General features: G+C 40.5%; 1 protein-coding gene across 5 annotated transcripts in view; it reads right to left on the bottom strand.

Annotated features, from left to right (window-relative positions):
- Nucleotides 1-14,846, bottom strand: part of FRMD4B (FERM domain containing 4B) — a 358,627-nt gene that overhangs the window by 17,754 nt on the left and 326,027 nt on the right. For all 5 annotated transcript variants that reach the window (XM_061396423.1, XM_061396420.1, XM_061396424.1 and 2 more), the window contains 6 exons: nt 7,177-7,253; nt 5,222-5,360; nt 4,598-4,739; nt 3,558-3,691; nt 3,343-3,462; nt 1,661-1,889 (listed from right to left, as the gene is read on the bottom strand). In XM_061396423.1, coding sequence (XP_061252407.1) covers nt 1,661-1,889; nt 3,343-3,462; nt 3,558-3,691; nt 4,598-4,739; nt 5,222-5,360; nt 7,177-7,253 — 841 coding nt within the window. The remainder of the gene's footprint in view (nt 1-1,660; nt 1,890-3,342; nt 3,463-3,557; nt 3,692-4,597; nt 4,740-5,221; nt 5,361-7,176; nt 7,254-14,846) is intronic.

The raw sequence follows: 14,846 nt of genomic DNA, 5'->3' as shown, positions 1-14,846 counted from the left end.
AGAGCCAAGAGGACTGTCTCTTAATGGGACACAGGGTAGAGCTTGAAGGCGAGATGCCAGTATAGTCAGCTGTCAGGCAGGCTTTAAAAATAATCCACCGATATATACTCAACCATTGGCATTGGTGCTGCCTGAATGTCAGTTACTGTAAAGGATAACATTGGAATCTTACACAGTTGGAGATGAATGGGCCACGACAAATGGCTGTCAAAGTTAAGTGACCTGCTCACTACCCATCTCCTATGGGTCCAGAATGGCCACCAATGAGGCCAACTGGATTTTGCATTGAGTCAAAACCATCCTAAATTCCCCAGCTGTAGTTGACAAACACGTGTGTGTTGATGTCCATGCATTCACTTACTAAAAAGCTGTATCTCTGCTTTTCAAATCATATGCCCTGAAGCTCAGTATACTTTAAACCTCATTACCATATTTTGTCAAATCTAAGATGTATAATTGGTTGATATTCCAGTAAAAAAAAGAAAAAGTACTGATCATAACTGTAATGCCTCATCTAGTATAAGAATTATCCCAATTTCACAGATGCTTAAATGGGGGGGAGGGTGGAAAGTCTTGGAATCAAAAGAAGTAATCATATTTCAACCAATGATCAATTCTAAAATTTATTCTAATAAACATGGAAGGCCTGTTGGACTTGAAATCCACCTAAATGAGACTTTTCAGTTTAATTTTTTTCTGAATATTAGTTTTAGATACATGATGTTGAGAATTTTGAAAATACTAAAGAGAATTAAGAAGAAAATTGACATGAAATTCTACAACTATTAGTATTTTTGAACTCCTGCCCAACCAGTCTCTATGTGTACATATTTATACAATGTCAGGACTATGTTTTGGCTACAATTTTGTATTCTGCCTTCTGCATTTCATAATACAACAGGAACATATGTCCATAAATAGCCTCTATGCTGCTGCTAAGTCGCTTCAGTCGTGTCTGACTCTGTGCGACCCATAGACGGCAGCCCACCAGGCTCCCCCGTCCCTGGGATTCTCCAGGCAAGAACACTGGAGTGGGTTGCCATTTCCTTTTCCAATGCATGAAAGTGAAAAGTGAAAGTGAAGTCACTCAGTCGTGTCCGACCCTCAGCGACCCCATGGACTGCAGCCTTCCAGGCCCCTCCGTCAATGGGATTTTCCAGGCAAGAATACTGGATTGAGGTGCCATTGCCTTCTCCGAAATAGCCTCTATAAATAACTGTAATTGTAAGAGTTCTTTTCTATCCACATATATTGGATAGGTCCTTAGAAAATATATATGGTCTGCCGCATTAAAAATCTCTGAGAAACTATTATGTAGGGCCCAGCTGTCTTAATACTCTGTGTTTACAAATATATTTCTTGCAATGACATCAGGCCAGTTAGAGGTGAATCTCTCTTATTGGGAACTAATATTGCTGTGTAAAGCTCTTTCATCCTGAAAATTAAAGCAATACAATAGTATAGTTTTACAATAATGAGAAGGTCACAGAAGACCAAGTTAACATACTTGTAAGAATGAAATTCCGAATCATTTTTATCGTAAGAAACTTAAGGATCAATCCATTCTTTTCTCTCTCATCAAATGAACTGGTTTGGAAACGGTACATTCCATCAAGAGGACTGACTTAGGTGACTCAAAAAAACCTCACTAGTTACTAACCTGGTAAGATAACTGTTGCTTTCTGGCTGGGTTTCTTTCCACATCTAATGCGATACTCATTTATAGCATTTTCAATCTCCTGAAGCTTTTTCACTGCATCCGTGTAATCTTGCTTTCGTTTTTTCTTCACGGTTTTGCAAAGGTCGGGCTCATTGGCAAGCTTCTTCGCAGCCTCAACCAGCTTTTGCTGTATTAGGAAATTGCTCTCCAGTTCTTGCAAAGCAGGATCCTGCATTCACATGCAGGAGATACACGGTCACTCTCATATGTCCTTGATAATAAAATTTCTCTTTCTCATGCATTCTCACATCAGATGCTCTTTGTGAATGAAATCTTCCTAAGTTTTACTCCTTAGGTATTCTCAAACACCTTCCTAGAAGATAAGACCTCCCTCCATTTACTTTAACAGTCCAATTCTCTTTCCTTTTCAAAGAAGGGAATTGACCTTCCATTCATTCAACTGGTTAGATGAAGATCATATTTTTCAAGAAGGGATCCTTCACCCAAGATTCATAGCCAGAGAATGTTATAGTCATATGCACAGCTTCAGAAACAGATAAACTGGATAAAAACAGATAAATGGATAAAATATCCATTCTTTCTGGGTAACTCCTGGTTGCATGGCCCTGGATATATTACTTAATTTTTAATGCTTCAGTTTTTTTTACTTGTAAAATGGATGTAACATCCACTTTATGAAACTATAGTGAAGATGAAAGGAAACAATGTATGTGCATTGCTTAGCTCAGAGCTGGGTATACACTGAACACTTAATAAACAGCAATGCTAAAATATTGAAACATGTAAAATATCATGTATGAAACGAGATGCCAGTCCAGGTTCAATGCACGATACTGGATGCTTGGGGCTAGTGCACTGGGACGACCCAGAGGGATGGTATGGGGAGGGAGGAGGGAGGAGGGTTCAGGATGGGGAGCACATGTATACCTGTGATGGATTCATTTTGATATTTGGCAAAACTAATACAATTATATAAAGTTTAAAAACAAAATAAAATTAAAAAAAAAAAAAAAAAAAAAACCATCAAAAAAAAAAAAAACCAAAAAACAGCAATGCTAACTTTATTATGAATGGAAACCACTACTATTTTCTAAAGCCAAGATGGCCAAATTTCTACAAGAAACATGAATAGGGTCATAGTGTCTGATGACATACAAATAGGAAAGTATCATCTATATTGGCTAACAAATCTTTTAACTTTATTATACCTAAAGTGTTATACGTGTGTTATCTCACTGAATACTCCTTGCATCTCTCAGAGGGAAGAACAATCATTACCCCCATTTTATTGATGAGAAAACCAGAGAATTGAGACTTCAGAGAGGTCAATGATTTGCCAAAGGCTACTTGGTTTTAAGTGGGAGACTCTAGTGCTGAATTATTAATTCTTAAAATAATGTTTCTCAATTTAGAAATAGAGTTCATCTAATACTCTCTCTGTTTGGAGGAGTAAAGTCATGAGAACTCAACATTAACTAAACTGTGCATGAAGGAAAGAATTCAACTTGGTCTCCATGATCACCTTTAGCTGGTGAGATAAAAATGTACAGCAGTACATTGAGTTACAGCAGTAACTCAAAACTCAAAACAAGTCAGCTACATTCAACTGACAGCTTTTCTGCCTCACTGTTGACAGAAGTGCTCAGAACGGGTGCCCATACCTCTTCACTTGGCAGCAAGTTGTCATCTAATTTGAACGCGGTACCTATACGCCTTCTGACCTGAGGAGGTTTCTCACCTACATTCAGAGGATACTCCTTGGGCATTTTGCCTGTGAGCTCCTATAAAACAGGACAGAACCAAGAGGGAGATTACTGACCCTGGCTGGAACTGTCAAACACAATTTGAAATGTTCCCCAAAGCAGAAGACACTCACAGCCTCCCGCAAACAGATCTTCTTAAGCTCTTCAACTTTCTTCAGGAGCTTTTCTTGCAACAGTTTTTCCTTCTTCTTGAGTTCAAGGATCTTCTCTCTCTTTTGCTCCTCACTGACTTCTGAGTCTTGAGAACCTGGAGGTGATGGGGGGTGGGGAGGGAGGGCAGGGAAGGTTTATACAGGCATGTTTCCTTCCTTTTCAGAGGACAAAGGATTTTTAAGCCAAACCTGCTATTTAATAATAGTTTCTTTCTTTTCTCCTTGTTTCTGAACATAATAAAAGGAAACTGGAGAACATTTTCTCATGCTTCTGGGCATCCAACAGAACCTGGTAATAATACACGCCTTTTGCATTTCGGTTCAGTCATTTGGGAAGCAATGATAAAATGTTTAATGTTTTAGATACACTCAATGAAAAAATTCATTTTTCTGAGCAAGAGAGAAGGTAAGATGTTCCTGGAGATAGTTGTTTGGAATGTTCTTTTGGAAAGTAAGCAAGGCAAGGGGATATTCTGTGTTTCAGATTCACAAGCAGACAATGGGATTTAGATGAGAATATTTTTAGTGACTTATGTATACTTAGTGATACTCTCATATAAATGTCTGCAGAGTAAGGGTTTGGGAGCAAAAATCACTTTGGGGGTAAGATGGAATTCAAGGGTTGTAATCATGGTTGATTTTATATTAAATGGAAAATTAGATGACTGTCTGTATCAAAAACTACACACTGGAGAAAGAAAAAGCTTCTGGACCTGATGGGGAGAAAATGTTCTTGCAAGCTACCCCAAGGCACTCACTGTCTGAGCATCTAGTGTTAATTATACAACCTGAACTTTATAACTTAACTTGCTTCATATTCTTTTAAAAACTAATTTCAAAATTTTATTCAAAACTGCTGTATACTATAGGTTCTCTCATATGCTTCCTTATTCTGGAAATAATGGGTTAAAAGATACATTTAAAAGTGGTTTACAACCAAAAAAAATAAAAGTACATTAAGATATAGATGGCTCGCACACTCTCTAATCCAAAAATATTACCTGAGGAAATTAAACTGCCGTTGCTTGCCATAATGAACTGGCTTTTCGCCTCGAGTGTCACCGGTTTGGAGACCCTTGGTGCTCCTGTCTCTGTCAAGTCCATTGCGATATCGTCTAAACTCCTGGCTGAAGGGATTTTTGCCTAACACAACATGGAAAGGGAATTCATTCAGTCACACCTATTTTAAATTAATAAAACGATTCAGTTAATATGGAATAAAAATGTCAACACAAAGGACGATACAGAACTTTTATATACTATAGTGATATTTTTCAGAAAAAAATTCAGACTTCAGCTTTGTCACTAAAATGTTTTATTAATCACGCATGATTCTTCCTCATGGTATAGTTCAATCATTAACATAAAAAAGTCATGAGTGCACAGACTCACACAATGCCTAAAAGTTGGCGAATCTTACAACTTTCAGAGCAGGCTATAGGTTGCCCATCTGTTAAATGTAAGAAAAATTAAAACAACTGGTAGTAAAGTTAAAAAAAAACCCCACAAGACTCAAGAAACAAAAACCCATGAGGTTGCATCTTTTCTAAGAAAGTTTATCTTCTGAATGGAAAGTAAATGAGGGATGGGACTTTGTCCTTGTAGAAATACTTTCAGTTACTTACTTTGCTTTGCTTCCGGTCCAAGTAAAACTGATGCTGACTAATTGCCATTACCCAGATGGACTTGATGAGAGAGGAGTTCGCATACCACGTTTGCACGAAGAGGCCACTCTGCCCAAAGGTTCTTCTGGATACTGAAATCCTAAAAGATTAAGGAAAGCACTCATGATTTGTTTCTGGCCCAGCATATCATCAATGGCACCCCATTCCAGTACTCTTGCCTGGAAAATCCCATGGATGGAGGAGCCGGGTAGGCTGCAGACCATGGGGTCGCTAAGAGTCGGAAACGACTGAGCGACTTCACTTTCACTTTTCACTTTCAGGCACTGGAGAAGGAAATGGCAACCCACTCAAGTGTTCTTACTTGGAGAATCCCAGGGACGGGGGAGCCTGGTGGGCTGCCATCTATGGGGTTGCACAGGGCTGCCATCTATGGGGTTGCACAGAGTTAGACAGGACTGAAGTGACTTAGCAGCAGCAGCAGCATATCAAATGTACCCAGTGGGTAACATTGTAACAAAGTATCTCCTTAATTGTTTTTCCTCTGCCACACCCTTGCCTTCAAGGACCAAGCCTCTGATTGTCTCCTTTTTATGAGAAAGCCAATCACACTTGGGTAATATCTCCTTGTAAAAGCAGTATATTAAACAATACAAACACACATCTTCAAAAGCAGATGAGAAAATGGACAGAGTATTAGAAAAAGAATAGACACATGTATATGTATAACTGAATCACTTTGCCGTACGCATGAAACTAACACAACATTGTTAAACAATTATGCTCTAATACAAAATGAAAATTTTAAAATTAAGAGAAAATGATTATTAATATGTCAACCATATAACATTTTAGAAAAACCTAAGTCTAGTAGACTTGTGTACATAAATATAAACATTCTGTACTCTGCACAGAAGCATGATACTGGAAATAATAGAAATTAAAACATTATTTCATAGCAGATGAGAATTAGCCACATTGGAGGCTGTACTAAAAACATCAAATTAAAGACCACAGATGTGCGATGTGCAACCATCACAAAAAGGTGAGAATAAATGTGTTACTTTAAAGATCAAGCGATCACGACCTATGGGATCAGCACCTTCCTCCAAGGAAAGAGAGCATCTCAGATCTAGCTATTGTCTGGCTTTGGCACTATCAGAGGATGAGCATAATAATATTGTCTGATAATATGCATGTCCGAAACTGGCCCAGATTACTGCTTATGTACTGGATGAAAAGAGAGAGGGTCAGAGGACAAAGCAAGAGAAGCAAAGATAGGGGCAGGGTTGCGGGGAGAAGAGCACCAGTGTTCCTTGTAGGAATCTGCCTTGTATCTCCAGGTCATCTTTTTGCCACAGCTGTTTCCTCCATCCCTCTGACCTCCAAATATCCATAAACTTATATCTGAAAAGCAACCACTGCGAGCTGATAAGGAATTCCTCTGAGGAACTTGGAGAGCCTACAATCTTGACTTTAATTCATGTTGATAATTTAGGAACTTTTTTAAGTGACCAAGAATAGCAAACTTAAAAATGAGCAAAGGATCTGAATAAACATTTCTCTAAAAAAGGTAGACAAATGGCCGATGAGTCCATGAAAAGATGCTCGGTGAGCAAATCTAAACCAGTATGAGTTATCACTGCACACCATCAGGATGGCTATTTACACACACACACACACACACACACACACACACACAGAAAAAATAACAAATATTAGAGGATGTGGAGAAAATGAAACCATGCAGAGTTTTGGTAGGGATGTAAAAGGGGATAGCTGCTTTGGAAAACAGTCTGACAGTTCCTCAGAAGGTCAAAGAGAGTTACGATTTGATCAAGCAATTCTACTCCTAGGTATGCACCCAAGAGAAATGAAAACATGTGCACATGAATATTCATAGCAGCATATGTGGCTAGTCATTGGACCCGTACAGAAAAAAAGGCTTTTATTCTCACCTCCGTGGATCGTGAACTTCAACAGCAAACTTTTTCTCACGGAAATATAAGTTCTCCAGCTGTTTCCATTGGAATAACTAAGAAATGAAGAAAACAAAAACGCAACACAGCTTTAATTAATGTTAACTTTTACTAAGTCTAGAAATCAGCTTAATAATAAAAAAATCAAGAATTAAGTTTGAGATTAGGCATATGCCTTTTCACAAACCAACTATAGCGTGAAACCAGTTTATTCCTTCTTTTGACAGTAATCTTCACTTTATCACTGCTTCCTGAACAATAAAACCAAGCAACTGTGGGGAACATGCATACTATTTTTCCTTTGACTCAACTAAATAAAAGAGTGAGTAAGGAAATTGTAGATTCCAGTAAGCACATGCCTTCTGATCAAAGATGTTGACTTCATATTTAAATGGAAAGAGATTCAAAGGGATGTTTCAATAAGACCACAGATTAAATTTCAAAAGAATGCAAAGTGAAAGTAAAACGGAACCCCAAGCAAGGGTGATTCTCAGTGATAATTTCCCCACCTACAAGAGTTCCCCTAAATGCCACAGAAACTTGAGTGCTAGAAATTGGAGGCTCGGCGGGATGGGAGTGAATGCTGACACTGCTCTCTTGGTTTCTGAGCTAGAGCTTCCAGTTTTTGTAAGAGAATTCAACATATTCCCACTGTTGATACTCTAATGCCACACCAGGTGTTATCTGCCAGTTGGGTGGGAGAAATACAACTTACTGGCAATGGGCATCTGAAAATTTAACTTGTAAAAAGCAGCTCATTCACAGAACTGAGTGGGCCCTCCTGCATTTTCTGGGTTCATTCCCAACCCTTCACATTAGCCTGAGACCCAGCTTGTCCTTTGAACTTTGACTTCGTAGTTGGGAATTCCTCTTCTCCACCCCAGTCTTGGTCAGAGAAATACTAGCACAGCAATTTCATTCCATTATTAGACTTTAGCTGGATTTTTAACTTACGTTCAAAGAATCTTCATAAAACATTCTAATCATTAAGAAAATAACTTCTCCGCAATGCACCACCAGTAAAACCATTTCCTGGGGTACAGGAACCAAGACTTTTCACCAACCTTATCTAAAAGAAACAGCACAAGCCGATGGTTCCCACGCACATACAGCTGGGAGACAGACCTGTTCAAACTGGACCCCCCACCTCAAACAGTGAAATAAGCCATCACCCACTGAGAACACAGCGCTTTGTCGTCTGAGCACCTAGCGTCTAACTACAACCCTCGCCCAGGTAGAAAGAGGAATTCGTGGGAGCTTAAAGGTACATACCGATTTCCTAAAACGTCTGTAGTTTCCAGGCTTTCATGTCTTTTAATCCCAAGGTTCCAAAAGTGAGATACCAAGGGGAAGGGAATCTCCGAGGTGCTCTCTCCCTCCCCCTCTCCCTCCTGTCCCAGCCGGGCAGCTCCGGTGAGTTCTGCACAGAGTTTCCTAAGACACTTAGGTGTAACTCAGTTTCACAAACCGAGCCTCCCACGGCTGACACGCTACTGACATCAGCAATTCCTCCAAGTGACACCACCCCGGTTCCATTCCTTCCTCCATCTGGGAGAGGACAGCCAAGTTCTCTCTGGCAGATTTCCCCGGGAGAGAGACGCACTTTCCACACGGGGTATGGGGGAGATTCAGATGGTATTTCCTGGGAAGTCAGTTGCTTTGAATCCAGGCACAAATTTCACTGGAGGCTGGGCGAAGGAGACGTTGCTCCTGGTTTACTCACCCTGGCCGTGAACAGGTTCGACAGGAAGAGCCACAATGCAGCTCAGCTGTGTTTTCCTTTGCGTCCATTCCCACACACATAAAAACTAGGGCTGGACTTGAAACCTGATCTCTGTAAAGCTGCCACCTCCCCCTCTTATCACTTACAAACGTGAAACACAAGGCTTTCCATTCGGCACATCCCAGCGTTGAGAACAGACAGCCCCCTGCAGCAAAAACCCTACTTAAACGGTGAAAGGTTTCAGCTAATTTTAAAGAATTTGAAAAAATGAGATGGCAACTGGGTTTGCAAATGAAGTTATGGGAATGAGACTGCATTTTTAAGTCTGAAAGGCAAAGCCATTTCCCCAACTTAAATCTTAAAAACTTGTTGTGATGGGGGAGCGGGGTAGGGGGAATTCCCTGGTGGCCCAGTAGTTAGGACCTGGTGCTTTCACTGCGTGAGTTTGATCCCTGGAGTTTTTGCAAAATGTGATTTCACATATGTGCCTGTAATAGTATAAAGGTGAACAGGAATGGCACAAACTTCATTCATGACAGCGGTTCAGGACAGTAGAATGTACGAGGGGTTCATGGCACCACAAACTTCAGCATTACTAGTCATGTTTATTTTATTAATAAAAATAAGATGAAGTCAATATAACAAAATATTTGTTATCATCAGTTTAAGTGGTTATGCAGGTGTTGTCACATTCCTGGTATTCCTGTTTTTTTTTTTTTTAATTTCTAAAAATTATAGAAGTTTGTATAAAATGAACAAAGGTCGGTCTGTTTCATACAAGAGTGAGATTTCCACTTCCTAACCATTGGGAATCGTCTAATTTAGACATGTATTACCTGTGTGATTCTTATCACTGTTTGAAGTAGCAAGGAAAACACTTCTAACTGTAGTGGCACTTGATCTAGCTGGCAGCTGGAAATAAGCTAGCTTGTCAAATTTCTGAAACCATTCTTCTATCGTGCTTTTAAACTATCTTGGAGTTCTAGATCTCAGAGAGCCGGGATGAGGCTCGGAAAATGGCAGTGGAGCTGAGGTGAAGTGGATTCCTTTACTCATTCAACACGCCTAGGAACGCACCTGGCACGAGCAGTCAATTGCCCAATCTGCATTCCTGTCCTTTAGGCCAGTGTTTTCCTTATAGGGTAAATACAAGGTCCCTCTTTGGTCAAAATCACTCAAGATTTTAGGCCAGTGGAAGGATAAGGGGAAAATGTTAGAAAGATATCCACCAGGCTGACCTGACTTGCTGGGGTCTCTAAGAGAAATGGCCTGATGGGGAATTCCCTGGTGGCCTCCAGTGTATGCACGCTCAGTCATGTCTGACTCTCTGTGACCCCATGGACTGTAGCCCACCAGGCTCCTCTGTCCATGAAATTTCCCAGGCAAGAATACTGGAGTGGGTTGCCATTCTGTTCTCCAGGGGATCTTCCCGACCCAGGGATCAAACCCAAGTCTTCTGCATTGCAGGCAGATTCTTTACCTCTGAGTCATAAGGGAAGCTTCTCTTGGTGGTCTAGTGGTTAGGATTTGGTGCTTTTACTGCTGTGGCCTGGGATTCAATCCCTGATGGGGGAACTAAGATCCCTGCAAGTCAAGCTGCACAGTGCAGTGAAAAAAAGAGAGAGAGAGAGAAATGGCCTGACATGTTAATAAACCACTCCAGTAATCCTGTCTGGAAAATTCCATGAACGGAGAAGCCTGGTGGGCTACAGCCCATGGGGTTGCAAACAGTCAGACACGACTGAGTGACTAAACAACTCTAAATAAATCACCTGAAAGATGAAGAAGAATTGCAAGAAACCATTTAAGGAAAAAGATCAAGGTTCAAAGGAAGGCACAAACGAGCTAAGTATGCTTTACTGGGCCCCGTACAGAGAAGCACTGTTATAGGGTATGCTGTCTTACAGGATAGAACAAGGCTACTATATATATTGAATCTTCCCTCATAGCTCAGTCGGAAAAGAAATCTGCCTGCCACGCAGGCAGACCTAGGTTCAATTCCTGGGTCGGGATGATCCCCTGGAGAAGGAAATGGCAACCCACTCCAGTATTCTTGCTTGGAGAATCCTGTGAACAGAGGAGCCTGGCAGGCTACAATCCACGGGGTCACAAGAGTTGGACACGACTTAGCAACTAAACCACCAACACCACTATATATATTTTATGCATGTATATGTATAGAGAAAATTTGTAATTTTCATATTAAAATAGAAAGAATTTTTTTTTTTTTTTTGCCAAAACAAAATTCCCACTCTTGGAGATTTGCAGGGGGGTGAGGGTGAGAGAAGAATTGTATTTGCTTTGCCACACAGAGTTAAGAGCATGAAACTGGACTGTTTCCTAAAGTGATTGTTAAACCAGCCTAATGACAATCATTAATTAGTATTTATTGTTGTTTATGTGGCACTCACTAATAGGGTTGAATTTGAAATTGTGTTCTGTTTAGAATTCATGGTGTTAGTGACGAAAGGAAATCCTTGTATGGTGACAATAAAACTATAAATTAGGTTTTCCAGACTTCATTCTGGGCTTCCCAGGTGATGCAGTGGTAAAGAATCCACCTGCCAAAAAAGGAGATGAAAGAGATGCAGGTTTGAGTCCTGGGTTGGGAAGATCCCCTGAAGAAATGGAAACCCATTCCAGTAATCTTGCCGGGAAAATTCCATAGACAGAGGAGCCTGGTGGGTGACAGTTTTGAAGAGTCTACTCTATGCTCATATAGAATGATTAGTTGTGCCCTTTAGCATCAAAACAAGGAAGAAGATAGCAAGAGATGAAATAATAGCTAGGATTAACTTTGAGATTACAAAACAAATAGAGATACAACTGAAAAAGTCAAAGAGGAGCAATGAGAACAGTGATAGTAGCAAAGAGATAATTTAAAAAACCTACAATAGGAAAAGAATGTTTCCTTAGGTTACAGATCACCTTGTCTTAGAAAAACAAAGTGTCAAAGATGTAATAAGTGACACAGAAAACCAAAGTTGAATCAAATCCCATTTTAAAAGTGAACGTGTATATAAAATCATAGTCAGAATCTATTCCCTTTATCCTTAGATGTAAAGGAAGTTGACAGTTTTAGAATAATTGCCACACATTATTACACTTTGGGGCTTCCCTGGAGGCTCAGCGGTAAAGAATCTGCCTGCCAATTCAGGAGACTTGGGTTTGATCCCTGGGTCAGGAAGATCCCCTGGAGAAGGAAATGGCAACCCACTCCAGTATTCTTGCCTGGGAAATCCCACGGACAGAGGAGCCTGGTGGGCTACAGACCATGGGGTTGCAGAGAGTCAGAAATAACCAAGCAACTAAACAACAATTACGCTTTAATGAGATGCACGGGTTGAATAATTAAGGCATTTTGTTGAAACCTATAATTCATATTTAGTTAGACCCCACCATTATAGACTCAAAGAATTGGAAGAAATCACTTTTCCCCTTCCTATCCTACAATCACAGTGATTCCTAAATATCTGAGATCACAAACTTTAGAAAAAAAAAACTATAAGGAAAAGCAGAAGGACTTTTAGGAAACCAGAAGTCACATACTTAAGTAGCTCTTGTCCTTTACACACTCTTCTTCAATTAACAAATATACCTTGTCCACCTTGTACATGCAAAGTCCTGTTCTCGTTGGAAAATAATGACCAGGTCCCCTCCCTTGTGATGCTTACTGCACCAACTGGACCATATCAGAGTGCCTTGGCATACATGCTGATTTCAATACATGTGCTTTATTTGGCAAGTTGATTAACTTTCCTGAGTTTCAGTTTCCTCATCTGTAAAATGGGACCAACAATGCCTGCCTCAGAGGATTGTTGGAAGGGTTTAGCTGAGATTATGTTCACAAAGCACTTAGCACAGTGCCTGGCTCATAATCAACATTCAGTAAGTGATACAGTCAGTTGTATCCATTAAGGACTCTCAGTCCAATTCCCTTATTTTATCATCTTTTCTGAAAATGGAGAAGAGCCACTTAATAGCAGTCATGGGACTCTGTGACCCTGTGGACTATATAGCCTGCCAGGCTTCTCCATCCATGGGATTTCCCAGGGAAGAATACTGGAGTGGGTTGCCATTTCCTTCTCTAGGGGATCTTCCCAATACAGAGATTGAATCCAGTCTCCTGCATTGCAGACAGATTCTTTACCATCTGAGCCACCAGGGAAGCCCACTTAATAGCAGAACTAGAACTAAAAACAGCTGTCTTGATCCCACATCTGTCTTTCCACCGATGAGAAACAGTCGAGTTATTCTGTTGACACATCTGTGTCCCTCAGGTTTCCAAAGCCATGAGCGTCAGCCTCTGTAAAAACTGCTCTATCTCTGTTGATTTCATTGGTTGTTTCCTGCTACACCCTCTAGGTAGGAAATCTGTCCACTGCTTCTGTATTGCCAAGGTCATAGAGGAGGGACATGGGGACAGGTCAAGGGCACGCCCACAGGGAGACTCATGGCAGCAAGCTAGCAAGCTCCCTCTGGTCTGAAGCACTCAGAAAAAGAAGGGACATGCCCTAACACATAAAAAATGCCGCGAAGTGTGCACCAGCAAGGGGGACCTTTGGAGTACTGAAAGACACGGAAAAGTCTTGGACAGAACGGATTCAACTGTCTGTGTGAATCTTGATGGGCTGAAAGCTGACGGGGTCCAAAGTTTTAACACTAGGTAATGATAGGAAAGATGTCATCAGAAATTTTTTTTTTTAAATAGCACTTATAACACAGGTTAATCATTTAACTGCAGATTCACCTGGAAATGACTAAATTTGGGATAGTCACAGCCGTGGTGTATGACTGTACATCAAATAATGACTCAGAGTAATTCCCCTGCTATAACTTGAAGCAAAAGAAATCATAGTATTACTTACTTTATTTCATGTAAAAAAAGTTACGCTTGATGTGTATACTCTTAGTACCCACAAGCCAGCTTGTTGCTGTTGTTTAGTTGCTCACTCCTGTCTAGCTCTTTGCAACCCCATGGACTGCAGCAAGCCAGGTTTCCCTGTCCTTCACTATCTTCTGGAGTTTGCTCAGACTCATGTCCATTGAGTCAGTGATGTCATCCAACTATCTCACTCTTTGTCAGCCCCTTCTCCTCCTGCCTTCAATCTTTCTCCAAATCAGGGTCTTTTCCAATAAGCTGGCTCTTTGCATCAGGTGGCCAAACTTTTGGAGCTTCAGCATCAGTCTTACCAATGAATACTTAGAGTTGATTTCCTTTAGGGTTGACTGGCTTGATCTCCTTGCAGTCCAAGGGACTCTCAAGCATCTTCTCCAGTACCACAGTTCAAAAGCATCAATTTTTCAGTGCTCAGCCTTCTTATGGTCCAGCTCTCACATGCGTACAGGACTACTGGAAAGACCATAGCTTAGCTTTGACTATATGGACCTTTGCTGGCAAAGTGATATCTCTGCTTTTTAATATGCTGTCTAAGTTTGTCATAACTTTTTTTCCAAGGAGCAAGTGTCTTTTAATTTTGTGGCTGCAGACACCATCCTCAGCAATTTTGGAGCCCAGGAAAATAAAATATGTGTTTTTTTCACTGGAAGTGAAAATGGAAATCAGTGTTTCCACTTTTCCCCCATCTATTTGCCATGAAGTGATGGGAATGGACGCCATGGTTTTAGTTTTTTGAATGCTGAATTTTAAACCAGCTTTTTCACTCTCCTCTTTCACCTTCACCAAGAGGCTCTTTAGTTCTTCTTCGCTTTCTGCCATTAGCAAGCAGAAATAGTATCCTCTGCATATCTGATGTTGTTGATATTTCTCCCACCAATCTTATTCCAGCTTGTGATTCATCCAGCCCAGCATTTCACATGGTGGACTCTGCATATAAGTTAACTAAGCAGACTGACAATATACAGCCTCATTGTACTCCGTTCCCATTTTGAACCAGCCTGTTGTTCCATATCTGGTTCTAACTGT

This window comes from Bos javanicus, chromosome 22 (genome assembly GCF_032452875.1).
Source record: "Bos javanicus breed banteng chromosome 22, ARS-OSU_banteng_1.0, whole genome shotgun sequence".
In the NCBI taxonomy this organism is placed as follows: Eukaryota; Metazoa; Chordata; class Mammalia; order Artiodactyla; family Bovidae; genus Bos; species Bos javanicus.
This window is presented reverse-complemented; position numbering and strand designations above follow the sequence as displayed.